The following is a 27,503-nucleotide window of genomic DNA, read 5'->3' as shown; positions in this document are numbered from 1 at the left end:
GAGCATACCACTGCAAGTCACACCACGCTCTGAGCTGCTTAGACGCTTTACAAAAATCGCCGGAGCAAATCCCGGCCATGGCGGCCACATTTCGAAGGGGAGGGGGGGGATGCGAAAACACGTGTGTGCTCAGGTTGAGGTGAACGTTAAGGAACCCCAGGTGTTCTTCATTTCCAGATTCATCCACTATGGCGTGCCTCATAATCAGATCCGTTGTGGTAGGTATACCCTATTATTCTTTTCATCATCATCAGCCTATATTATGTCGACTACAGGGCGAAGGCCTCTCCCTGTGATCTCCAATTACCCCTGTCCTGCGCCAACCAATTCCAGCTAGCGCCTGCAAATTTCTGAATTTCATAACCCCACAATTAACGGTTTCCAAAAAGTTAGGGGAGATATCATTAACGCAACTAACAGGTGCAATCGGTTGCCACTACTGCCGGCGTCGCAAGATGATGACGCTTGGAATGTCTCTGTCTTCTATTAAACCTAAACAAGCGTATCTAGAGACAAATGCATCATTTAAACAGAAAAATATGTTGCGCCAGCCACTATCATATGAGAAGCAAAGAAAAAAGGCAAAACGCAGGCTGAACCGTTATTGAGCCGTGTAGAGCAGCTGGCTTTCTACAACGACTTCACAAAAGTAGATAAAGCTTTCCCGCAAGCGTTTGCTAGGAATCCTGTGGCTAAATGGACAGTATTGTGATAGTTCTCATATCATTTGTACAACGAAGAGCGCCTTTCAAAATCGCCGTAGCAGATGTTCTAGGAAAATTAGGCCAAAGCACAGTTTGCACACCTCTAGCTAGTTTGACAGCAAACATTGAAACGCTAGTACGGTTAACTTGTACTTTCATAAAACACATGTAATTTGCACTTGTATATCTATTCGGAAGTAGCCTTTTACCCAGCGAAAGCCCTCGATTCTCGAGAAGCTCCGCGTGCGAGTCGTGCGCAATGCTGCTATTGCTAGAATACGCTTTGTTCGGATTCTTTGTGGCCTCAAATTTATCGCTGGGTCTCTATTTCTCTTTCCGGAGGAATGCTTATTCCATTGGAGGTGCCACCTCGAAGGATGAAATGTTCCTCGGAAACCGTGCGCTTGGTATTCTTCCTCTGGCGGCTTCATCGGTGGTCTCTCTCTTCTCATCGCCTGCATTGGTAGCCTTCCCGGCACACTACTACGCCTTCGGCTGGCACACCGCATTGGCCGTCTTGACGCCTCTGTTCTGTTTGCCTCTGGCTACACAAGTGATCGTACCACTTCTCCATGGGCTACGAATTACATCAGTATTTGAGGTGAGAATAACTCAAGAGAATAACAACGAGCGTCTCATGTAGTCATTACGAGGAACGAATAGAAAAAAAATATAAAACCCGAAATGCTCGAGATAAAAAAAACATAGTATCCTCAGAGCTCGGTTTCGCTCGTGGATGTCCTCTGCGATTCCTCTGGCTAGCTGTCCAATGGAAACATAAATTGTCAGAGAACGGAATTTCCTCCGCAGAACATAAATAATATTGCTTCGGAATCCAAAGGAACATAAGTTTCTCTTTTTGGCATGAAATCCCCATATCTCGAGGCTCACTGGCCTAGACACATTCTGCTTACCACTCTAAAATCACTTCTGAAATGGAAAGTGCCCAGCTGAACTACGTACTGCGTGTTCCAAAGAAAATGTCGGTATTGAATAGGGGTGGGCAAATATTCGAAGTTTCTAATACGAATCAAATGCTACACACTAACTATTTGTATTCCAAAAGGAACTATTCGGTATTTTCGTATGTATGAAGGCAAGCAAATGTTTTGCAAGAACTGAATGGTAAAGTTTGGTTGCTGTTCTCCGTGGGCTAAAGAAAGTACTGTAAATCATCAGAGGTACGACAATGGTACTAGTTTGCGACGTAATGGAGAAACACCATGTCTAATACAAGTACTGTTTACGGTTTTGCAGTAGTGGTGTAGATGAAGACGCTTTATTTATTGTTTCATGTTGTGTATCATTAGGTGTTTCTGGTAGTCTAGTCCTGTGTTACTTCTATATTTTACGCTTCAACCTGTGATGTTTATTATTGCTAATGAATGACTTGTGCATCATGGACATGTGGAAACAGGTGCTTTTTACACGTGTGTGCGATATACAAGTGCTTAATCACCATTTTTCCCCCACAAACGTTTAATCTTTCTTCGGCAGCCATATACTTAGCGTTTTTGGAAAGCTAGTCATACAGCCCCATTCTTCGTAAGAAAGCTGATTTGCAGCCTTACTATAAAGTTGTTGAAAAACTGTACGTTCAGTTGTTCCCTGTGACAATTAGTGATCATGTTTCCAGAACGGTTCCTTTGTCCATGATAGTGACTGCGCTGTAATGTTTTATTGCGCTACATATGTAAAGGCAAGGTACCTAACTATATCAAAAAAATTACACCTCCTTTAAATACAGGCGTCTGCGTTTGACTATTCGATATTTGATTGGACGGTGCGTAATATTGACGCGATAGCGTTAAGGATTCCGTGTCGCAGAAAATCTGGCGTCCGGTGTCAGACGCCGCATCGGCAAATAGATTTTCCTACCACACAATCACAGGGCGTTCATGAGACGCAAGAAATTCGCTGAAATAATTGAATTTCTGAAGCCAGAATACGTGGTCAGACCATATACGAGAAAACATAATTTTGTTACGCGAAAATTTGAACAAACCCCTTTTCCAGCGTTTCGAGAATGCGCAGACCGGAGACGGCGTCCGCAATTTGCGCACGCTGGCGCGTAAATATCTCACAGTCCACTGAGCAGCGCCCCCCTTTCGTTGAAAGGCTTCCAGACGGCGCTCGCCTTAGCCGCATCACAGCCCCTGCAAGGGGCCGGGTTTCAACCAGAAAGCCCGCTTCGTGCGTAGAGCTAGCCGCGAGCGTTTCCCGGTAAACATTACGGTTACACACTCTGCAGTTCCGCGAAGCGAGAGAAGCAGTCAGGCATTTTTCATTTCTATCATAGCATATCGCTCGCCCCGAGCGTTTCCTGGTAAACATTACGGTTACATACTCTGCCGTTCCGGGAAGCGAGAGAAGCAGTCAGGGATTTTTCATTGCTATCATAGCATAGCGCTCGCCGCGAGCGTTTCCTGGTAAACATTACGGTTACATGCTCTGCAGTTCCGAGAAGCGAGAGAAGCAGTCAGCGATGTTTTTTTTTTTGCTATCATAGCATAGCGCTCGCCGCAAGCGTCTCCCGGTAAACATTACGGTTACATACTCTGCAGTTCCGGGAAGCGAGAGAAGCAGTCAGGGATTTTTGATTGCTATCATAGCATAGCGCTAGCCGCGAGCGTTTCCCGGTAAACATTACGCTTACATACTCTGCAGTTCCGGGAAGCGAGAGAAGCAGTCAGGGATTTTTTATTGCTATCATAGCATAGCGCTCGCCGCGAGCGTCTCCCGTTAAACATTACGGTTACATACTCTCCAGTTCCGGGAAGCGAGAGAAGCAGTCAGGGATTTTTTATTGCCATCATAGCATAGCGCTAGCCGCGAGCGTTTCCCGGTAAACGTTACGGTTACATACTCTGCAGTTCCAGGAATCATGGCATAGTGCTCGCCGCGAGCGTTTCCCGATAAACATTACGGTTACATACTGTAGTTCCGGGAAGCGAGGGAAGCAGTCAGGGATTTTTTTTCCTATCATAGCAAAGCGCTCGCCGCGAGCGTTTCCCGATAAACATTACAGTTACATACTCTGCAGTTCCGGGAAGCGAGAGAAGCAGTCAGAGATTTTTTATTGCTATCATAGCATAGCGCTCGCCGCGAGCGTTTCCTGGTAAACATTGCGGTTACATACTCTGCAGTTTCGGGAAGCGAGAGACGCATTCAGGGATTTTGTATTGCTATTGCGTTCCACTCTTCAAGGTGAAGCTTAAGTTTTCCAATATTTGTATCCAATTCGTATTCGAGAATATCGACACTCACCAATCTCTATTATTGAAAGTTCTGTGTTGCGCTCTTACGCTGATGAATGTCATCATGATAAGGTTACTTGGAAGTTCGTGATGAGAACACAGCCACAAAATACAAGGAAAGCTCACAGACGATGTTACGTAGGCGAGTTCTACTCACAATGGAGACGAACCCTGGGGAAGCTTAATTGTAAGCTGCAGTATCTAATGAAGTTCTGTAAACTATCGCGCCTTTTAATTTTTTTCTGTTGTGACATTGAAATTTTAATAACGTTCTACATGCATGAAGCACGTTTAGAAACGTGCTTGTTCTTTTCGAACTGGCGCCCGAAATCGCCACCTAAAAAGCACGAGATTCGACAGATGCGTAAACCACTAGAACAAAGTTGCAACTGTAATGACCTTAATACAAAAACCATACAGGTCATGAAAAGGAAATACTTGTGACTATATATACGTGGGAGGGATGTACGCATTGAATTTCATCTTCCTGGGAGGCGTCGCATGTAAGATGAAACAGTGTGCTTTTGTGCCACTGTGCAATGCCATTACCATTGTGCAATGGCAATGCATTGGCATTGTGCAATGACATTGTGCCACTGTGCAATGCCAGTGCCATTGTGCAATGAAACATGTTGTGTCCAACGCGCTTCAACATATGCGTGAATTATGTTAGAAAAAAATGTCATTTAATGATTAATGCTGAATTGTTCTAGCGGGTAGGTTAATGGCATTCACTAATCCATTCGCTGTCAATGAAAGCTCAAGGTATGGTGTGAAAAAATCATTCATCTTATAAAAACTAATGACACCACCACAAGAAAAAGATAAACGATTTTAGCTTATAAACTCCAAAATTGGATCTAGATAGCTAAATAAAGAGAAAACAGTGTCTTCGGAAGGAGGATAGCAGACGGTTATTTCTATATTTTGTAATTTGCTATAGAAGATTTCGCAGTCAGGTGTACTATCATGTGTCATAAGTCTGTTCTTCCTCAATCAAGGTGGATTGCCGCCGTCGCGAGCATGAGAAGGATTTCGATAAAATGTATTATACGGTGAAAGTTCCATTGTCAGTACACCATGCTTATGCTATATTATCACATCAAATAAAAACCTTAGTTCTTCAAAGTCGGATGCCTGGGTTGCGGCAGGGCATCTACGCAACAATGCATATCATGTCCAATATGGTGCTTTAATTATAAAATTACCGCGAATATGACAAGCTTCGTTGTCAAACTGAAGTAAAGTTACTGAAAACAGGTTTACTCCAACCAGAAACGGGAGGTGGAGGGGGGGGGGGAGGGGCAGACGGGTACTGGTCGCAGATGCTAGATGTTTACACAAGCGCTGCAAGCACAATCTTAAGCCGATAACGAAGCCGCTTAGGCACAGGCCACTCTGCTTCGCTGCAATCACCCTCCATGCACACAAAAATACACCACTCTGGCGGGATTATGCGAAAGCAGAGGAAGGGAATTATAGTACAGCTTCATGCGTCGGACGTTGACAAGTTCGCAATTGCGATGGCACCATACCTGTCGATTGTGTAAGTGGCTCTGCAAAGTAATAAAACGTTTACTCCAGCACGCTGTAGCCGCCATGGTATTTAGTAGAAGAGGCCGCGTTTCATAGCGGGTACCCTAAGCCAAAACCAAGAGTCATGGGAAAAAGTGAGTAGACAATGGTCGTAAGGTAGACGGGATGGCTGCTGTCCAGCAGCTTCGCAAGGCGGCAAACTTCTAGATTCTTCTAAGGAAGGATTGTGTTCGAATTATCGGAAGGTTCTCGTCCGTATACAAAAAATTAATGAATAAATGCAGTAGCACTTTTTGGTGCAGCATTGCTGGCATAGGTGACGAAACGAAGAACTTGGTCGCAATTTCAATGGTCATACGCGACGTACAATGACAGCATATCGCCAAGAGTTTGTTTGCAGCGTTCTGTCATGCCGTTTGTTTGCGGATGCTATTCTGTAGTGGTATGGTGAAATATTCGCTATTCATCGACCAGGGCCTTCGAAATGTTGCAAAGGAAGGCACTGCATCTGCCGCTCAGGATTTTGTAAGGGGCAACGCTGCGGAAAGGAAATGCCGTAAAATGAAGGATGCAACGTTACGAGCAGTGGCAGGCGGTTTCTGCGTAGAAGGTCAAGTGATCCAAATCCACGATAACCCGTTGGTTATCAGCTAGAGTAGATGGAAGCGGTCCGTTTATGTCATTGCCATCATGACCAAATGGCCGACTCGGGCAAAGACGGCACCTTTTGACAGGTAAACTTGTCCAGGTTTTTATTTCCAGCTCCGGTACTGAGCACATGAACGAATGAGCTTTCGCGCCTAGTGATACATGCCAGGTGAATAAAGTCACAGACATGGTCAAACGAGGGTTGGATGGCGCTGGCATGTGCCCACTGCGGTAGTTGTGCAAAGCTACGCATATACCGGATCAAAAATTGCGGCGCGCGACAAGACGTAACGCGGAGCGAAAATCAACGAAGGTCCTACACTTATCCTAATGTTAGCCAATCCCTAGCATAAGTATATGTGAACGCAAATACTTACATATGACGCTAACCTATGATTTGAAAAGGCACTAAAATCACAAACTTCATTACCCAGGTAGCTCTAGCTTAAACGATGCCTTACAAGAATCCAAACTCCTAGACTACATGCCCTTCATGAGACCCTGTTTTAGAGCTTGCTAAAGCATTATGGTTTCCGTATTCGAAAACTAACAATAAAGAAATAGGTTTAGAGTAAGCTAAAACATTATGGTTACCGTATTAGAAAACTAACAATAAAGAACTAGGAACTGCTCAACGTAAGTCTGTTAGGTTTATTCAGAACAAGTATATATCTATGGATTCCCCTACAAACATTTTGGTTGCCTTTGTCCTTGATACATTAGAATCTAGAGTGAGACCGGCCCGACTGAAATGTGTATTCGGAATTCATCGCATTACTCACATATTTCACCAGTGGAAATATATAACTTATCCAAGTCACGTGAAAGACGGTATAAGTATCGGCGTACATTGGTAGAATATTCTTCCTAGGTCGACGCATATAACCACCTCTATTTTCCATCTGCAACATGACAATGCTATCAATTTGATCGCGATACAACAAGTAATGGTATTCTTCTTGAGTTTCTCGCGAAAATAGAGGTATTAACTATAAAGTAACAGTCAGCACTTCACTACACTGACTGTCTCACCATGATATATTTTTGTAAGAAACGTGATTGCCTTTCTTATGTTCTGTCGTATCATTTTTCTTATTTGTCTGTGGTAGATTTTATTGCACACGCTCTCACTCTCTTGTTCTATGTTAAAATTCAGTATACGCACCTCTAAAGCAAATATTTTCAGTGGTCTGTGTTGTGTGAAATGTTGCAAATGAAGTGCATTTAAGTGTTGAATGTGTATGTTGCAGTTGTATTGTATTATAGATATTGTATTAAGATGATGTTGGCTATGTACAAATGAACACGACGAAGTACGTTAATGGTGTTTGCACTAACTTCCCCCCGTCATGGAAGCGGCCAGCCTGACCACAGGTTAGAGATTATCTAAACAGGGATGGAAGGGCTTCATCCGCGAGACGTGAACAATTTCGGCATTCCGGCGGCGCCGGTCAGTGACGGAGTGTACTGGGCGGACGACATAGTTCACTGCATATGTTTGCTGCACAATGGTGTATGGGCCAATGTAGCGTGGAAGAAACTTCTCACGGAGGCCTGGGGTGCGGACTGGAGTCCAAAGGAGGACTTCGTCTCCAGCGTGAAAACGTAGGTCACGGCGGTTGTTGTCGCAGTGACGCTTGCGCTCAGCTTGGGTAGCTTCTGTGCTTTACTGGGCGATTTGACGGCAATGTGCAACTCGGGCCGCAAAATCTTCTGGAAGCGACGCGTTAGGCGAAGAAGGTGTGAAATGGAATTCTCTGTCGAATATGGTGGCAGGAGATCGTCCATATACAAGGACGAAAGGGCTGTAGCCTGTAGTCCGTTGTCTAGCAGTATTATACGCGAATGTCACAAAAAAAAGAATTTTATCCCAGTCAGTGTGGTCAAGACGGATGTACATGGAAATCATGTCAGACAGCGTACGGTGGAAGCGCTCAGTAAGGCCATTGGTTTGCGGATGATAGGGAGAAGTAGATTTGTGGACGGCATTAGCAGCCCGAAGAATTTCCTCGAGAACTTGTGAAATGAACGCCTTGCCACGGTCACTGAGAAGAACGCGAGGAGCCCCATGGCAGAAGACGATGGAGCGCAAGAAAAAGTCGGCGACTTCAGAAGCGGTACCGGATCGCAGAGGGGCAGTCTCGGCATAACTTTTTAAATGGTCGACCGAAGTGACAATCCAACGGTGACCGGAGGGTGTGAACGGCAAGGCACCATATATATCAATACCAACAAATTCAAAAGGTGCATCCGGGCAAAGGAGAGGTTGTAATAAACCGGCAGGAGGGGATGTCGAGCGTTTGCGGTGCTGACATGACGCACACGAGGCAATGTATTTGGCCACCGTTGTGGATAGGCCAGGCGAGAAGCAGCGGGTCTTTATGCGGTCGTAAGTCTTGTGGAAGCCTAAGTGGCCAGCCTTACGTCGTCGTGAAGTGCCTGTAATACTCGCAGGCGAAGGCAGCGAGGTAGAACTGGGACCCACCGGTGACCTGTTGGGTGGTAAACGTGGCGGTGAAGCACGCCACCTTGAAGGCGAATTGTCGAAGTTGGCGTCGCAAGCGGCTTCTGGGTGGTTCAGCGAACCCACTAAGGCGATCCATGAGAGCTCGACAGTAGGAGTCGGCCCGCTGAAGCGAGACGAAATGAAAGCGTGATGAAAGCGTTACTTCGTCCAGGGGCGTTATCGAGAGCTGGTGTGAGGCAGGCGTAGCATGGGAGCGACTTGGTGGGGAAGACGATGGCGCGTTACCGGGAGAGAGCGAGAGTGGGCAGCGATGACTCTCATGATGACTTTTTCCAGACTTGTACGTTATACGACTTGCACGTTATAGTAAAGTCATTCCTGCAAGCGGAGTATCCAGCGTTCTAAGCGTACTGACATATTTTTTCATTGATGACAGCCAACACAAAGCATGATGGTCGGTGATGTTGGTGAAGTGGCGGCCGTATGGGCGAAATTTCTGAATCGACCAAACGATAGCCAGTCACTCTTGCTCTGTAATGGTGTAGTTCCGCTCAGCAGGAGAAAGTGTTCGGCTGGCATATGCTATGACTTGCTCTTTAGAGGCTGCGTTACGTTGCAGAAGTACTGCGCCAACACATTGTGCGCTTGCGTCAGTATGGAGTATGGTGGGGGCTCGATAATCGAAGTGGCGAAGCACTGGTCCGGAAGTAAGATGCCGCTTAAGATCTTGAAAAGCCGATTCGCAGTCACTAGTCCATGTGAAAGAGGCACCGGTAACCAGTAGCTTGTGTAGAGGAGCTGCAATTGCGCCGAAGTTGCGCATAAATCGAAGAAAATACGACGCCAAGCCGAGGAAACTACGTAGACCTTTCTGTTGCTGGGGGCGAGGAAACGGGAGAACGGCACTAATCTTGTCGGAGTCTGGCTGGATGCCATCTTTTGAGACGACGTGGCCGAATACACTTATGCTCTTGCTTGCAAATTTCTATTTTTTGCATTAATCTGGAGACCAGTATTTGCAAGGCACTTGAGAACTTCATCTAATCGATGAAGATGTTGGCTGAAGTCAGACGAAAAGATGACATTATCATCCAGATAACAGAGGCAGGTCTTCCATTTTAGACCACGAAGTACGTTGTCTATCATGCGCTCAAATGTGGCAGGAGCGTTACAAAGGCCAAAAGGCATCACGTTAAATTCATGAAGTCCGTCTGGTGTAGCGAAAGCGCTCTTTTCTTTGTAAGTCTCGTTCATCGGAATTTGCCAATATCCTGATCGAAGATCAATGCTGGGGAAAAACTCCGCCCCTTGTAGGGTGTCCAAATCGTCGTCAATTCGAGGTATCGGATATACGTCCTTACGTGTGATCATATTGGGCGCTCCATAATCGACGCAAAAGCGAACGGAGCAATCGTTTTTCTTTACCAGGACCACGGCAGAAGCCCATGGGCTAGATGAAGGTCGTATTATCTTCCGCGCAAGCATGTCCGCAACCTGTTGTTCAATGACCTTTCGTACGGACGGCGATACGCGATAGGGGCGTCGTCGTATTATAGCGGAACCATTAGTTTCGATGTGTTAGTGTAGCCGCAGGAGTTTAGCTCAACAAAGGGGAATAGCTATCGAAACAGGCTTTGTGCTTCGCCAATACCGCCATTAAGGCTTCGAACTGCGCGGCTGTTAGGTCCGAGCCAAGCACAACTGGAGGAGGGAAAGAATCATCCAAACCTGTGGTTAGTGCTGGCGATAAAGAAGGGCAAAGCGTGACCATAAAGATAGCTTGAGTGTCAGCTAAGTTTGCCACAGTCATCCCTTTGGGCCGCATCACAGTATCTGGGGTCGTGTTGCAAGCAGACAGAAGGGCGCGGCCACGTGAAAACCGGACGAGACAGGTGGCAATGAGAATTCCGCGAGAAGTACATTGGGAAGAAGGGGCGACTAGGGCGTCTCCGTCGGTGATCTGTCTGGATGTTATGGCTACAACGTCTTCGCGACCAGGACGCAGGACGTAGTCTGCAGCGATGGCCAAGTTCACGCTTGAAAGTGAAGAGTCCGTAACAGGTGCAAGCGCTGTATCTGGGATATGGACAACTTCTTCTCTACATGAAATGACGGCTGAAGCAGAATGTAGGAAGTCCCAACCCAGTATAAGTTCATGGATACACGTTGGAAGAATGATAAACTCAATGTGGTGGCGTATGTCGTCGATGAGAACACGAGGCGTAAACTGTCCGTCAGGGTAAATGAATGCATTATTAGCACCAGGCAAAATAGGCCCAAGATAAGGTGTTCTTACTTTCCGGAGCCGGGAACACAGATCACTACGAAGAACAGAAACGGCGGCATCGGTATCGATGAGAGCTGACGCGGGAACACCTTCGACAGTTACAGAAAGAATGTTGGCCGGGCGAAGAGGATGAATTTTTGAAGACTGATAAGAAGCAGTTTCACCTACAAAAACTGCAACAGTTAGTTTCCCGAGTGCTTATCGACAAGATGGGAAGTGGGGCGAAGCGGTGATGTAGAGCGCCGGTAAGGCGATGGAGAACGACGTCTGGCCGAACGGGAACTATGAGGCAGATTGGGAACAACTGGAAGAGACGGAGAACGGTGTTGAGAGAACGAGTACGATCCGGGATAGTAGGCGTCTAATCGGCGAGTGCGGTCTCTCTCGTGCTCAGCATAGCCTCGTCCTTCATACTGCTGGCGACGGTGGCAGAAGGGAGATATATGGCCGCGTGTGCCACAGTAAAAACAAACCGGATGAGGTGGACGCCACTGAGGGTACGATGGCGCAGCGAGTGCTCTGGTTCCCATCGAAGCCAAATGGTCATAGGAAACGTCAGTAGGCACGCAGGTCACGGTAGCGGTGGGTAGCCAAGCAACATCCGCGTAGGTAGGTGTAGGGCGCGCTACCGGAGCAAGATGCGTCGTGGGTGTAGTCATCGCTGTCAACTCTTGCTTCACGACCTCGCGCAAGTCGAAGGTGGGGGTTCGGGCACAGGCGGCAGGTGGACGCCTTATGTCTTGTAGTTGAAGCTCTTCGCGGAGGATGGTGCGGATAAGCGCACGTAGATCTGCAGAATGGGGAGCCTGAGTATCGCTGCTGTCTTGTGGAAGACGAATAGACTGCAGCTAGTCTAGGCGTTGACACGTTGAAGTGATGTCTTGGACAGAAGCCGGATTTTGTAGGATTAAGGCGTTGAACGAGACAGACCCAATGCCTTTTAGGATGTGGCGAACGCGTTCGGCTTCCGTCATGCTAGGATTCGCACGGCGGCACAGAGCCAAGACATCCTCTATGTATGATGTGTAAGATTCTTGTGGATGTTGGTGGCGCGTTCCCAGCTTCTGTTTGGCGACTTCTGCACGGCCAGACGAGGAAGCGAAGATTGGCCGCAGCTTGGAGGTAAACGTGGGCCAATCCGCGATGTCGAATTCGTGGTTGAAATACCACGTCTTTGCAACACTGGTCAAGTAGAAGGCAACGTGTCTCAATTTCTGGGTGTCGTTTCACTTATTCCACGAACTCACGCGGTCGTAGTGGTCTATTCAATCGTCGACATCATCACCGCGGAGTCCCGCAAAGACAGGGGGATCGCGCTGAGGGCTCGTTACCGTCCAAGACGGCACCGCAGGCGGGATCGTCTCTGTGATAGGGCTGGAGGCACCGGAAGGGCCGGAGTTGGAAGTGTTCATCTTTGTAGGGGTAGCTGGGCGCAGGCGGCGACCGGAACGGAACTCCAGGGTGGACTGGAACGTGAGAGGACGTTGGGGTGTTGACATACCTCTACCACTTTATAATACCGAGACCGATGAAGTTATCCAGCGCTCTTTATTTCAAAAAAAGGCAACGCCCCAGCTCATGCGCGAAGAAGTAGAAGAACACGAAAAGGATGATGGCTATGAACAAACGAAAACGACGAAGTACATTAATAGTGCTTACAATATATATATATATATATATATATATATATATATATATATATATATATATATATATATATATATATATATATATATATATATATATATATATATATGTATATATATAATATATAATATAATATTTGGGGTTGTACGTGCCAAAACCACTTTCTGATTATGAGGCACGCCGTAGTGGAGGACTCCGGAAATTTTGACCACCTGGGGTTCTTTAACGTGCACCTAAATCTAAGCACACGGGTGTTTTCGCATTTCGCCCCCATCGAAATGCGGCCGCCGTGGCCGGGATTCGATCCCGCGACCTCGTGCTCAGCAGCCCAACACCATAGCCACTGAGCAACCACGGCGGGTATATATATATATATATATATATATATATAGTTGTAAAGACGAAGGGACACACTTACAAAAATTGCATGTTAAAGGTTTTAACGTTTCGGTCGCGGCGACGGATATGCGTTCTTGCATGTGGTCTTGTTCAGATGTCGGTAGTTAAGGCAGAGGTTATTTCCTGTAAGAAGTGCCTCTCACACACGGCCATTGTTTGAAGGCTCGATAACACAGCGCTTGAGCATCTCAGCAACCTTATTGTCAATAACATGGTGCTCGAAGACGGAGACTGGATAAGCATGTTGCGTAAAGGTGCATGGCGTCTCGTGTCCATTCCGCGTGAAAGTGCATATACGCGTCTCAGGGTAGACGCATGGCCGTTAAAATAATTAGGTACCACAACAAGTTTGCAGTGTTCTGAACAAGAAGCTTTGTCGTCATTGTAGCTTTGGAAAGCGTGGGGGAGCAGCTGATCAAACCACGGATTACAAGTAAGTGTGCCAAGGACAGCACAAGTTCAAGCAGCCTAATAGTCAAAGGTGCCAATGCTGGCGACGGTTTAAATACGTCCAAGGTGTCCTTCATGACATAAAGTTAAAGGCAAAGGAAGTGCGTTGCAGACGAGATTCCACTGTGAAGACTGAAGTGCGCGAATTTCATGGAGAGTACTAACGGTGAACAACTATGCGGGATAGCGCAAATAGGACAGGACCATCCGAAATAGGAGCAAATGAAACAGGCTCAAGCAGGGAACAGCACTGGGAGTGGCCATGTCGTCGCATGCAAGCAGTTTATCACCTGCAGAACGAGAGTCGACAGACTGAACATCAGCCCACGCGCTAAATTCAAGTTCGTCGTGGCAACAGGCAATACCGGCGCTATGATCGGCAACAAAGTCCCCCCCTGAAGGGATGTTATTGGAACAGCATGAGCAAACTACGAACTCCACAGTATACGAAAGTCATTGTATGGCGAGTCGAGTAGTTTCATCAACCCGACTCATAAGGTGTTTTGGCGTTTCCCGTTCGAAAAAGCACGTAGGACAAAGCTGCCGAAACCTCTACTAATGCATAAAGTAGTCTACTGACACGTTCAAGGGGAAAGATTACATCGACGGACACTTCGATGACGTTGGTTGGAGGAGAAGATGACTAGCTTTGCGACGGGGACTCAGTGCCTCGAAAGCTGTGGCCATCAGTTTTCAAGCTCGGTGGATTCGCTACAGCGGTGCAGCAGGGAAAGCGACCGACGACCATGAGATGGCGAACTACGTGTAGGCACAAGCAGAGGATCAGGCAACCATGATGAAATAGGATAGGAGAGCGGAGTGGCGCATGGAATAAATGACAGAATACGGTAGCACTCGCAGTATGTTCGAAGAAGGAAGCGTAGAGGTACGCCAATGCCGCAACACGTAGCTGGCACCACTATACGCAAAACATACCGAACGACCATCCAAGGTGCGCCACTGCTTGGAGTACACTCTAAGTCAGCGACGGAAGTGAAGAGAACGCAGCCGTCTTGGTGGTGTAGTAGGTGGCGGCTAAAACGTTTCACGTCAAGGCCGTGCAATTGCTTCTCCATAGGTGAGAGGTGCAGTGACTGACGTTAGAAATAGAAGCTTGGGCACTAGCTTGAGAGCCTTGCTCTTGCATGAGGTTTCGGAGCGTAGGTGCGAAAAAAAGTGAAGGCTACGGGACGCAAGAGAATAAACACTGCTGGCCAGCGACCTCTGCCTGAAAACATTGTTGAATCTTTACAAGCAGAGGAAGCATGCTGGTCAGTGTTTTCTAGGCTTGAAGAAGAATCGCTAGGCGCAGGAGTGCGTATGATCCAAAGACGTTGTCTACACAGCTCGTGGAAGCCTCAATGACTTCGACTACCATGCAAGGGCCCTTTGATAAGAACGTTCCGAATGCGTCGTGCTCAATTCCTTAATATATAGGCAGGACCTTCCATTCAGCCGGCACTGACGCATTCACATCTTTGCAATCATCGACGTCGTCTTCAAGGTAAATAATAAAATTCACGTCAACCCGCTGGAATCTAGTAAAGAAGCGTCGCTACTTCCAAAGCGCCCTGCAACTTGGTGACCAAAATGTTGGGTTAAGCTGGTCTTAAAGTTGGGCAATGAAGTAAAGTCTGGTAAAATTACCATAGCTTGGCAACGTACGTCCGAGAGATAAAAAATTGCTTTCTCAAATTTGATATTCACTTCCACTTGCATGGGCACTCACTTGTTCATATGATGGAATTCCATCTTCAACGTCCTTTTAATGTGTGCCAGTGAAAAGGAAGTCTCTGTGATGCAAATAACTGGCACATACAACGACGGGCAATGCTATGGGAGGAGTGGCGTTTGTGTCACAGTGCCGTAGCAGTTATATCTAGAGTAGGGCGGGGAGGGGCTAAGCACAAACTATACAAATCTATCTATCTATCTATCTATCTATCTATCTATCTATCTATCTATCTATCTATCTATCTATCTATCTATCTATCTATCTATCTATCTATCTATCCATCTATCTATCTATCTATCTATCTGTCTATCTATCTATCTATCTATCTATCTATCTATCTATCTATCTATCTATTACAGGGAGAAAAGACGCTTAAGGATATACTTACAAGATGTGTACAACGGGCAGAAGACAGGCATACAAAATGGAGCCGGTGCACACGACTATCGGCGAACGTCTTCTTCGTCAGTCATCTCATCATCGTTCGCTACTGCAGCACCTCGTAGCATGAGCCCCGGCGCTGAAGACACTGTCCCGACGTTTGGCAGCTTTGAGTTATATCGCTGCAGTCGAGCGACGTGAATGATATCAGAGGAGGATCGTGGCGTGGAGGTATCGTGAGGCTGTAACTCATAGGTCGTGTCTGTCATTTGACGCAAGATATGGTATGGGTCTGGGTAGGGCGAAATCATTTTCTCACAAATTCCAACTCCCCGTACTGGTTTCCAATGAAGCACGATGTCACCAGGGTTATAGTGAGAATCGCGGTGAAGAGCGTCATTATACGTCGTTGCTTTTCTAGGGAAGTCGTCGGACGCAGGCATGCAATCTCACGTGCCTCGGTAGCTCGAGATATAGAATCATGGGCATAGTTTGACGTTTTATCGAGAACGGCTGGGAGCAACGTGTCAAGCGGTAGTATAGGGTCTCGTCCATACAACACAAAAAATGGAGAGAAAGCAGCAGAATCATGGCGGGACGTATAGTAGGTGAATGTCACCAACGGCGGAGCGGCATGCCAGTCACGGTGGTTGGTAGAGGCACACAGAGCGAGCATTTCTGTGATAGTCCTATTGAGTCGCTCTGTGAGGCCGTTGGTCTGAGGGTAATAAGCAATCAAAAACTTTTGCTTCGTAGTGCCGGTGTGCAAGATGTCCTGGACAACCTTTAACAAAAGGAGTAGCTTCGGTCGTTAAAGAGTTGTCGGGGAGCACCGTAGTGAACTATCACAGCGTCGACAACAAAGTCAGTGGCGTCCGTTGCACAAGTGGTAGGGAGAGCCTGCGTGGTCGCGTACCGAGGGGTGTAGTACATAGAAACTTCTATCCACTTTTCGCCACGAACCGATGGAGAGAAAAGGTGAAAGAGATGAATACCAGCCCGAAATGATGATGCATATGGTATTTCAATGGGCTGAAGACGGCCAGCTGGTAGGGCTTCTGGTTTTTTGCGGTGCGGACAAGAATTACACGAGGCGACTTAACGGCAAACGGAACAGTAAATACCGGGCCGAAAGAAACGACGCCGAAGATGGTCATATGTCTTTGAGACTCCCAGATGACCAGTGGTTGGGACATCATGCCACTGTGCGATCACAGTCCCACGTATATGCTGGGGAACAATCAGTAGCAATGTAAAGCCATCAGGGTGCATGGTATAACGGTACAAGGTGCGATCTTGCAGCACAAACATACACAAAGAGAGGGAACTTGTCAGGTACTTCAAGCTGAGAATGATATTTCTCAAGTAACGGTGACGTCGTTGCTCATTGCCGATGCCATCACGCGCAGTATGCGATCGGACGCAAGCTCACTCGCCAGTCTCATGCCGGCCTGGTGGGTCTACTGAATGACGTGACAAGCAATCAGCGTCCTCATGGAGTCAGTCTATCTTACACACCAATGCGTAAGAGCACTCTTGGCGCCCTAGAGCCCACCGACCAAGACGTCCTGCTGGATCTTCTAAAGGCGAAAGCCAGCATAGTGTGTGGTTATCTTTGATAACCGTGAAAGGCCGTCGATAGAGGTAGGGGCGAAATTTACCTACTGCCCAAACGAGGGCGAGCCATTCACGTTGGGTGACCGAGTAACTGCGTTCGGCTGGTGACAGAAGACGTCTAGTGTATGCTATCACACTGTGGCAACGGTGCTGTCGTTGTGCCAGAACAGCGCCGACACCATGGCCGCAGGCGTCGGTGTGAACCTCCGTTGCGTGGACGCGTCAAAATGGCCGAGAATCGGTGGTGACGTGAGTCACGTCTTCAGCTCAGCGAATTCAATAGCTTGGTCGGGACCTAAGAATAAATGTCACGCCTTTCTTAAGAAGTTTCGTTAGAGGGCGTGCGGTGTCAGCAAAATTTCTCACGAATCTGCGGAAGTAGGAGCAGAGGCCTACAAAGTTTTGAACGTCGGTTGCGCAGGCGGAAATAGGAAAATTCTTGATCGCACGAACTTTGTCTGGATCGGGACGAACACTGTAAATGCCGACGAGGTGTCCGAGCATAGTAAACTGCCGGAGGCCGAAGCGAAAATTCGTCAAATTGAGCTGAAGTCTCACCTTGCGGAACACTGAAACAACTATGGAGAGACGCTCGAGGTGTGGGTCAAAAGTCGGCGAAAACACAATTATATCATCGAGGTAGCACAAGCAGATTGACCACTTTAAGCCCTGAAGAAAGGCGTCCATGATGCGTCGGAATGTGGCCGGAGCATTGCATAGGCCGGACGGCATCACCTTAAACTGGTAGAGACCATCCTGTGTAATAAACACCGTCTTTGCGAACACAAATGTCCTGCAAATAAAAATGTCCTGGTACGACATGAGCAGGTCCCGAAGCGCGTCTACATATTCGGCCGGAAGGACAATGGCGAACATCTTTGTTATGTTAACTAACATCGAAGGGTTTGAATCAATAGCAGCAGGAGGTGGTGCAGCAGGAAGAGTTAAGACGGAAACATGCTACTGCGAGGCTGGAGCTAGGGTGGCAAAAGAGATACCCTGGGGTATCACTGTAGGGTAAAGTCCGAAATTCGCAGTAGGGAAACATGCGGCATAGCCCTTTAAACTGATGACGGAGCGCGGGAACATGACATTCTGGAGCGGTCGAAATGTCAACTGCCGAAAAAAAATCCAGCCCCGATTCCCACCATGATAATTCTGCTGACTTTAAGCGCATGATTAACAAGTCGCTGTCTTCTAGTGAGTAGTGTCTGCTGGAAGTTGTGCTCGCTCTCTACGCCAGAGTGTTTGATTTTTCTCAAGGCCAACGAGCGTCCCATACACCGCCGGCGTCCGGTATGCAACACCGCATCCATACAGGGCAAGCAACGCCAAATCGTCAGAAGCCCTACCGCGTTTCTCCTTCAGAGAGAAAATTCATCGCCGAGCAGGTCGAAGAAATGTTACAGAAAGGAGTGATCCAGGAATCATGTAGCCTTTGGGTTGCTCCTGTGATCCTAGTCAAGAAAAAAGAGAACTCATGGAGATTCTGTGTGGACAATCGCCGCCTAAACACCGTCACAAAGAAAGACGTGTACCCCCTACCACAAATAGATGACGCCGTCGACTGCATCCACTCCGCGTCGTATTTCTCTTCTGTTGATTTACGTGAGGATATCGGCAAATTCTCATGCACCCCTCAGACAAGCAGAAGACAGTCTTCGTGACACCTGACGGCCTCTTTGACTTCAACGTTATGCCGTTTGGCTTATGCAATGCCCCAGCGACATTCGAGCGACTTATGGATACCGTGCTCCGCGGACTCAAATGGGAAATTTGCATGTGCTATTTAGACGACATCATTATCTACGGCCGGACATTTCACGAGCACAATCAGCGCCCGTCGATCGTTCTTGACTGTATCCAGCAAGCTGGCCTTATTTTAACCTCGAAGAAATCTCATTTCGGTGGGCGTCAAGCCCTCGTACTAGGCTTTCTGGTAGACGAAGACGGCATACGACCAGACCCTGAAAAGATAGCAGCCGTTCGCGATTTCCAACAGCCACAAACGGTGAAATATCTGCGAAGCTTTTTGGGCCTTTGCTCATATTTTCGGTGCTTTATCAAGAGTTTCGCACAGCTTGCCTCTCCCCTCACGTCTCTCCTTCACAAAAACACCCCATACTTGTGGACTGCAGACTGTGAGTCGGCGTTTCAACAGCTGTAATTTTTGTTGACTTCTGGACTGGTACCGCGGCATTTTGATCCGGAGGCGTCAACTGAGCTGCATACTGACGCCAGCGGTGCGGGTGTTGGCGCCGTGCTTGTTCAGCTCTGCGGTGGCCATGAGCATGTCACTGCCTACTCTAGTCGGACACTTACAAAAGCGGAGACAAACTGCACCGTTACTGAACTCCAGTGCCTAGCAATCGTCTTCGCCCTTCAGAAGTTCCGTCCGCATCTACACGGCCGCGCATTCATGATAGTGACTGACCATGATTCACTCTATTGGCTAGTTGGGCTGCATGACCCGTCTGGCCGGTTGGCCCGCTGGGCTTTGCGCTTTCAAGAGTACAGCTTTTCCGTTAACAACAAGAGCGGACGCTGTCACACGGATGCTGATTGCCTATCCCGTCTCCCTAGTTACCTAGTTTCCATCTCTTCCTACTTTCCAGACCTGCGTACCTTCGAGAGCGAGCAACGTTGTGACCCTACCTTGAAATCACTACGGGCAGCTGCACGTGAGCCAGCAGGAACAACACCGTTTACTTTTCGTAATGGTTTGTTGTAAAAAAAATTACTAGGCTGATGCTCGCCATTGCTTCTAGTGGTGCCCGAAAACCTGCGCCCTGCTGTCCTTCGTTCCATGCATGACGATATCACGTCCGGGCACATTGGCTTTGCACGCACACTTCACCGACTTCGAGATTTTTCTGGCCCAAGCTCTGGAAAACAATGAAACAGCATGTAACCAGCTGTACTGTTTGCCAGCGCCACAAGCAAACGATGACGGCCCCAGCAGGCTATTTACAACCAGTTAGGCCGCCGACGTTACCCTTTGAAAAAGTCGGCATCGACTTGGTTGGCCTGCTCCCAAAGACGTCAGCTGGCTACCGCTGGATTATAGTGTGCGGAGATTACCTCACTCGCTACACGGAAACGGCGGCACTTCCATCTGCCACTGCAGCAGATGTCTCTTCTTTTTGTTACATCACGTCATACTCCGTCATGGCGCTCCCCGTGTTGTTATCAGTGACCGTGGGCGGCAATTCAGCCCCGACGTCGTTGAAGAACTTTTACGGCTTTGGGCTTCTGCATATCGTCATTCCACTCCTTACCACCCGCAAAGCAATGGCCTCACAGAGCGAACGAATCGAACCCCTACCAACATGTTATCAATGTATGTCACTGCTGACCACAAGAATTGGGACGCCGTCTTACCTTTTATAACGTACGCGTACAATAGTGCCAAGCACGAAGTTACTGGATATGCTCCTTTCTTTTTGCTGTACAAACGCGCTCCCCAGAGCCTTCTGGACACTATTCTACCTTTATCGCGCTAAAAAGATCTTTCCATCGCCCAAACTCTGTGTCGGACTGAGGGAGCACGTCGACTGGCGCATCTTAGGACGTTGTCCTCACAAGGCAACAGCAAGATTCGCTATGATGCGCGGCATATCCCCGTCAGCTTTACTCCCGGTGATTATATTTGGTTGTGGACACCTGTTCGCAAAAATGCATTGTACCGCAAGTTTCTCGCCACTTACACCCGACGATTCGTTACACTCAGCCGCTTGAGTGATGTCAACTATGTCGTCGCCAAAGTGACGGCAAGTAATCGCCGTTCACGTGCGACGCAAGTTGTTCACGTGGCCAGACTCAAGCAGTGCCATCAAAGGTCCCTTTAACTCGCTCAGCGAGCTTCGTGCGCCCCCGGGGAAGATGTCGCAACACTGCGTGACTGGGGACCACCGAAACGGGGCCAACTCAGCGGACTTGTTCCACATGAGCTCCCAATGGAACGTGTACTTCCTGCGGACTGCAACCAGGAAGCGCCAGAACGCCTGCATCATTCGACGCAGCTCGAAAAGCGGCATTCAGAGACCATCCGCAGCGCTCTGAGTTCATTTTTCACAGATTCACACGCTTTGGCAGCAGCAAGGCGGTGGCCGCCAAGCTAAGCCTGCGGAGGATTGCCAAGCTTTGCTCGCCGAGGCCACGCTCCCCGCGCCTCGGCCACGAGCCGCCTGTCCGTGCCCGAGCTTTGAGACCGAGCTTTTCGCCTCGTGAACCATCTGCCCGCCGCGTACTGGCCCTTTGAAGGCGGGGTACGCTCCGTTTCTTGCTCAAGATGGAGTATCAAGTGGCAGGGGAGGATATCTCCCCGGAAGAAGTTACACAAGATCAGGGCTGGCAGACTGCGGGGGCCAGAACGGTTAGCGGCAAGACGCGCACGGCTGATACTAATGCGCCATCGCCCCAGCCGGGAGCGCGCCGTGGAAAATCGGGTGGTGCTGCACTAAAATCCAAAGTGATAAGAGCGGGACGAATGCCCTCACTTCCTCGAGACGATATCAAGATTGTGATCAGGCCGCGAGGTGGACTCAATATCTCCAAGATTGGATTTGTTACGGTGGCTGACGCAATACTCACCGCCGCTGGCATCAGTCAGGAAGATCTATGCCAAGATGCACTATGCTCGAATCTACAACAAAATATTATGGTTGCCAGCACGCCCAAGCGCGAGAATGCGAACCGCTACGTCCGGATGAGGCAGATGCTCATTTCGGGCAAGGTATATGAGCTCAGTGCCTACGAGACCGCCCCGCACACAACGTGCAAGGGAGTGATCCGCAACATCCCTCTTCAAGACGGCCCTGACGTCATCGATGCCAAGATTGTCAACGCCAATAATCCACTTGCTTTAGCAGCGAAGAGAATAGCTCAAACCGGCACGGTCATCGTCGTGTTCGACGGGCATCGTGTACCGAACTTTGTCAGGTATGGACCGCTACTCATGCAGTGCTCACTCTACGGCAAGGAAATCGACGTGTGCTATACGTGCGGCCGGCTCGGGCATCGCGCCGACGTGTGCCCCAATCCAAGTGACGCTATTTGCCGTGGCGGTGCTGCCCCTAATCCTGATGAGCAGCATCAGTGTACCCCCACGTGTAAACTCTGTGGTGGCCAGCATCTCACGGCTAATAAGGACTGTGCTCAAAGGCTCAAGATACCATGCATCGTGCGTCGTCGTCGCAGTGAGCGCGCCAAGATGGCCGGGGCCGCGTCACTGTCCCCTCAGACGTGCTCGGACACTTCGGAACTCGTCCAGGCTTCGTCCACTCCGGGTGCTCAGCGCAGAGGACGCTCCCGTTCCAGGGGCCGCTCGAGAGTCCGTTCTGTATCCAGGGCCCACTCCGCCTCCAGGGCACGTTCCGGCTCCCGCCGTGGGTCCAGAGAATGGGCCTTTTCACGGGTACGCTCCGGTTCTCGGCCTCGCTCCAGCTCCAGGCCCGGACGCAACACGCCGAGGCAGACCAGGTCCCGCTCGCCCACCGCTCGCTGCCGCACGCCCACCGCCCTTACAAGCAAGTTCACGCTCTCCTGGGCCGACAAGGTTCGAGGGGGACGTGAGGGTCCAAGAGGTGACGACTAGCCTCGCGATTTGCATCACGCACATGAGCTCGAGGAGTTGCGACGAGTTAACGAGCAGTTGGGGAAAGAAAACGCGCTGGTTAAACAAGAAATGCGCAGGCTAGCTGCGAAGATGGCGGAGATTAGGAAGCTCGTGCTTTCACCCTGCTCGCCGCAACCCGCTTTGGCCCCGGTCGCCATGGATACGTCCGAGACATCCCACGGGGCTCGCCCGCCCAAGCATCGAGCGGTTGAGAACAGAGAGGAAGACGAGACTATAAAATTGCTCTCAGAACTCAAGAATGCCTTCACCAGCATACAGGCTAGCTAAGCGAAGGTCCAGGAATCTATAGCGCATCCAAAAATGGGCTTTGGAGCACTCAGTGAAGGGATAAGCAAACTAGAGGAAGTTGATGCCAGGAGAGAACCCATCCCCGCTCCTTCGCAGGTGGCAGCACGACGTCATGTACTAGCACCATCGACGGAGGGCGCGATTCTCAGGGCCGTTCAAGCCTCCTCTCAGCCTAGCCATGGATAGTGCGGACGAGAACTTTAGTATCTGGCAATGGAACTGCGGAGGGTTTCCCAACAATAAGCCGCTTCTGCAGCAGTATTTAAGAACTCTCACGGTTGAGCCCCAAATTATCGCTACTCAGGAAGTTGTAACTAGTACTCCTATCAAACTCGCAGGTTATCTGGTAGCATCCTCACATTCAGGAGGTAGGGGAGTTGCTACCCTTGTCAACAAAAGGTACGATTGCCTCTTTCGCGACCTCGGCGCAGCTGGTGATGGCATCGAGTACGTCATGACTGAAATCCTCATGAACCCACCCAGAAGGGGCCTCAGGAGAAACAGCCTCTTAATCTTCAACGTATACTGCAGCCCCAGCTACCGCAGGGTGAGGGCGAACTCTCTCCTCTAGAGGGCCGTCAGCCTGGCCGGTGGGCACCCCCTTGTAGTCGTCGGGTATTTCAACGCCCCACATAGGGTGTGGGGGTACACCCATGACACGCCCAAGGAACGCGAACTGTAGCAGACTGCGACGGCAGTGGACTTGACCCTTTTCACCGATAAGGATTTCCCCACTAGGAGACGCAACTCCGCATACCGGGACACTACCCCAGACCTCTCTTTTGTCAAGAACGTGGGGGGGGGGGTCAAGTGGATAAACACGGCTCTACACCGCGGAAGTGACCACTACGTCATCGAAGTCTCCCTCCCGATTGCCCGCTATAAGACGAGGAAATTTAAATTGCTCGACTGGGACCTTTTCCGCAAGATCAGAGCCGAGCGCGCACCGATGGCCGGGACAGATTTTGAAGGTTAGTACAAAGGGATCAGGGATGACGCCGCGGCGGCAACCAAGGAGGTCGTCACTGAGCTCGACGTTGACAAGATTTACAGCAGGTTGCCGCACCTGCTGGAAGCCAAGCAAGCCCTGCTCACGAGATGGAAGGAGCAGAAGCATAACAGGAGACTCCGCAAGAAGGTTTCGGAGGTTAACAGGGAGATCGAACATCACTGCAAGAACCTGTGTAAGCAACAATGGGATGAGCTCTGTGAATCCGTCGAGGGTCAGCTCAGATCAGGCAAGAGCTGGGGTCTGCTCAAACACTTTCTCGATGAGGGCAGCACCAGATCCAGCCAGAGGCGATCCCTCGCGCGAGCCATCCACCTCGTTACGGACTCTACCCCGGACGAGTTGATTGTCGACAGGCTCATAGACAAGTACCTGCCGGTCGCGGATAGGGCTGCCCCTACCCAGTTCCCGGACTACGCGGGGTGGGCGGTGCCGGAGTTGGACCAGGACTTTACCGCGACCGAGATCCGAGATGTCCTCTTCTCACTCAACGTCAAATCTGCCCCTGGCCCAGATGGCGTCACTAACAGGATGCTGAGGAATCTCGATGATGAGTCGATCGACTTCCTCACTGAAAGGAATAATGAAGTCTGGCGTAGTGGACAGGTCCCCACACAGTGGAAGGCGGCCTGCACGGTACTCATCCCCAAACCCGGTAAAGCACCAGAAATAGAGAATCTAAGACCAATTTCTCTGACGTCGTGTGTCGGTAAGGTTGCAGAGCATGCCCTGCTCAACCCGTTCAAGGTGCACATCGAGGCCAATGACATGTATAACCACAATATGATTGGTTTCAGAGCCGGCCTCTCGACACAGGACGCCATGAAGCTAATAAAGCATCAGATCATCGACCGGAGCACGGGTGATACCAGAGCCACCCTTAGATTAGGCCGGCAGAAGGCGTTCGACAATATCTCACATGAGTTCATTCTCCAGCTATTGCCGGCCCCGGGCTCGGGAAGAGGACCTGCGAGTTCGTCCGATCCATCCTTAGCCAGAGAACTGCCAAGCTCAAGATCGAAGGATGCCTTACGCAAGAGATCACCCTCGGTTCACGCGGCACGCCTCAGGGCTCAGTCATCTCGCCAACATTATATAATATCGCTATGATCGGGCTTTCTAAGGAGCTCACGAAGATTCAAGGAATCAACCATACCATCTACGCAGATGACATCACCATCTGGTGCGTCGGCGAGAGCGACGGCCAAGTTGAAGCCGCCATGCAGAGCGCCATCGATGCGACTGAGCGCTTCCTCCGCCCCACTGGGCTCAGATGTTCTCCATCGAAATCTGAGCTACTTCTCTACAAGAAAAGACCCAGAGGCGGCGGCCATCGTGATTGAAAACCGGCGTCCGAAAGCCAAATACGGCTTTTCACTGGTGACGGGTCTCGGTGCCCAGAGTCGACTCGCTCGGAATATTGGGGTTGTAAATCGAGTCTAACGGTGCCAGTGGAACCGCACTCTGAAAGATCACCGCCAAGACGGAGAGTGCTCTCGGCCTCATTCGGAGGATCGCCAACAGGCACCGGGGAATCAAGGAAGACAACCTCATCCGCACTATACATGCTTTTGTTCTATGCCACCTTTCATACTCGGCGGCCAGGCATAATTGGCATGTTGCAAAGAGGAACAAGCTCAATTCACTCATCAGAAAGGTCTTTAAGCTCACCCTCGGCTTACCTGCAAGCACCCACACCGAAAACTTGTTGAAGCTCGGAGTCCACAACACGCTCGGAGAAATTATCGAGGCACAAGAGCACTCACAGCTGCTCAGGCTATCCGGCACCCCGACGGGCCGCAAGTTACTCGGCGAGATAGGCCTCAATCCTGTCGACCAGTGCCCCGACGCCGTGCGGATTCCCAGCGACATCAGGTCTCACCTGCACATCGCGCCCCTTCCCCGCAATATGCACTCCGCAAACAACGCCGGCACACGTCGGGCCAGGGGTACAGCTCTACTCGAGCATGTCCGCAATAACCACATTGAGGAAAGCTTCGTTGATGCCGCGGCATATGTCCAACAAAAGGCATTCGCGGTCTCCATCGTAGACTCCAATTCAAGGCTCACTTGCTGCGCTACAGTGCGCACTTCGAGGCCCGTGGTAGCCGAACAGGTTGCAATTGCGCTGGCTGTGCTCGATGGTCGCAGAGAGGCTATATATAGTGATTCCAAGGCAGCCATTAAGGCCTACCAAACCGGTATGGTCTCCCGCCAGGTCCTCCACATTCTCCAAAGCGCCAAAAGTATCTCTCCGCATTCTCTCATTTGGTTTAACGCTCACTTGGGATCGATTGAGGGTTCTCCCCCTAACCCTAACGAGGGCGCACACGAGGCTGCGCGAGGACTCACTGACCGCGCCGCCTCAGCAGTCCCCCATCCCCGCGGGGAACCCTTGCTTACGTTTAATGAAATCACCACACACTACTATCTGTCAAGACGGGTATTCCCCCTCCCGCACCCCGCCTTATGCAGGGCGCGGGCGGTTACCCTTCGACTTCTACAAGCCCGTGTGTACCCTAATCTCGCGGTTCTTCATGCCATACACTCTGAAATATTTCCCAGTGCGGACTGCCCTGCCTGTGGACAAAGGGCAACATTAAACCATGTGCTGTGGGAGTGTGAAGCCATCGGCTCCTCCTTCAGCGAGGATAGGTGGGCTGCGCTCTTGGGCAGCCCCGAACTCAACGACCAAACCCTGGCCGTCCAGAGAGCCCGCGATCTGGCCGTCAAGCTCGGCTTGGCGGTCCCTATGTGGGACTAGCCGGGTGGCGCGGGGTCTTCGCTGCGTCTTCTCTGGACCGAAATAAAGTTATTTCACTCACTCACTCACTCACTGCGTGACTGAGGCAGAGAAAGAAGAAGTGGAGTGTGCGCGCGTGATGTCGGGGTACTATGCGCCGGCTGGGCCTGGCCTGTGGCTTCCCTCACGGACCTCGTTTCACCCTGTAAATAAACATCATTCGTAACAATATATATATATATATATATATATATATATAGAAACACGACTTCAGGCTCGCGAATCAGCTTCTGGGGATGGTGCAAGATTGTTTACCTAGGCCAATCACTCACACGGGACCAAGGTTAAGCGAAGGGAACTTACAGAACGATAAAAATGGCTTGAAATTTTCCAGTTCTTAACTGGAAGCTTACCACTATCAGTGAAAAAGGAAGGCGTACCATCACAGCATTCTACCGGTGCTTACATATGGGGCCCAAGCTTGAAACTTGACAAAAGAGCTCGATAACAAATGAAGGACCACGCAAGGTGCGATGGAACGAAAAGTGTTAGGCGTAACGTTGACAGGAAGACAACGGTATGGATCAGAGAGCAAACAGAGATAGCCGATATTCCAATTCGCATTAACAGAAATAAATGGAGCTGGGCAGGCCATGTATTACATAGGATTAAAAACCGGTGGACCATTAGAGTTACA

At 49.6% G+C, this 27,503-nt stretch overlaps 1 protein-coding gene across 1 annotated transcript in view; it reads left to right on the top strand.

Moving 5' to 3' along the window:
- The first annotated feature begins 673 nt into the window (after nucleotides 1-673).
- The window catches only part of LOC142590571 (sodium-coupled monocarboxylate transporter 2-like), a 183,409-nt gene continuing 156,579 nt past the window's right edge, over nucleotides 674-27,503 (top strand). Inside the window, exon 1 of the mRNA XM_075702856.1 lies at nucleotides 674-1,305. Coding sequence (XP_075558971.1) covers nucleotides 964-1,305 — 342 coding nt within the window. The 5' untranslated portion in view covers nucleotides 674-963. The remainder of the gene's footprint in view (nucleotides 1,306-27,503) is intronic.

Source organism: Dermacentor variabilis, chromosome 8, assembly GCF_050947875.1.
Source record: "Dermacentor variabilis isolate Ectoservices chromosome 8, ASM5094787v1, whole genome shotgun sequence".
In the NCBI taxonomy this organism is placed as follows: Eukaryota; Metazoa; Arthropoda; class Arachnida; order Ixodida; family Ixodidae; genus Dermacentor; species Dermacentor variabilis.
This window is presented reverse-complemented; position numbering and strand designations above follow the sequence as displayed.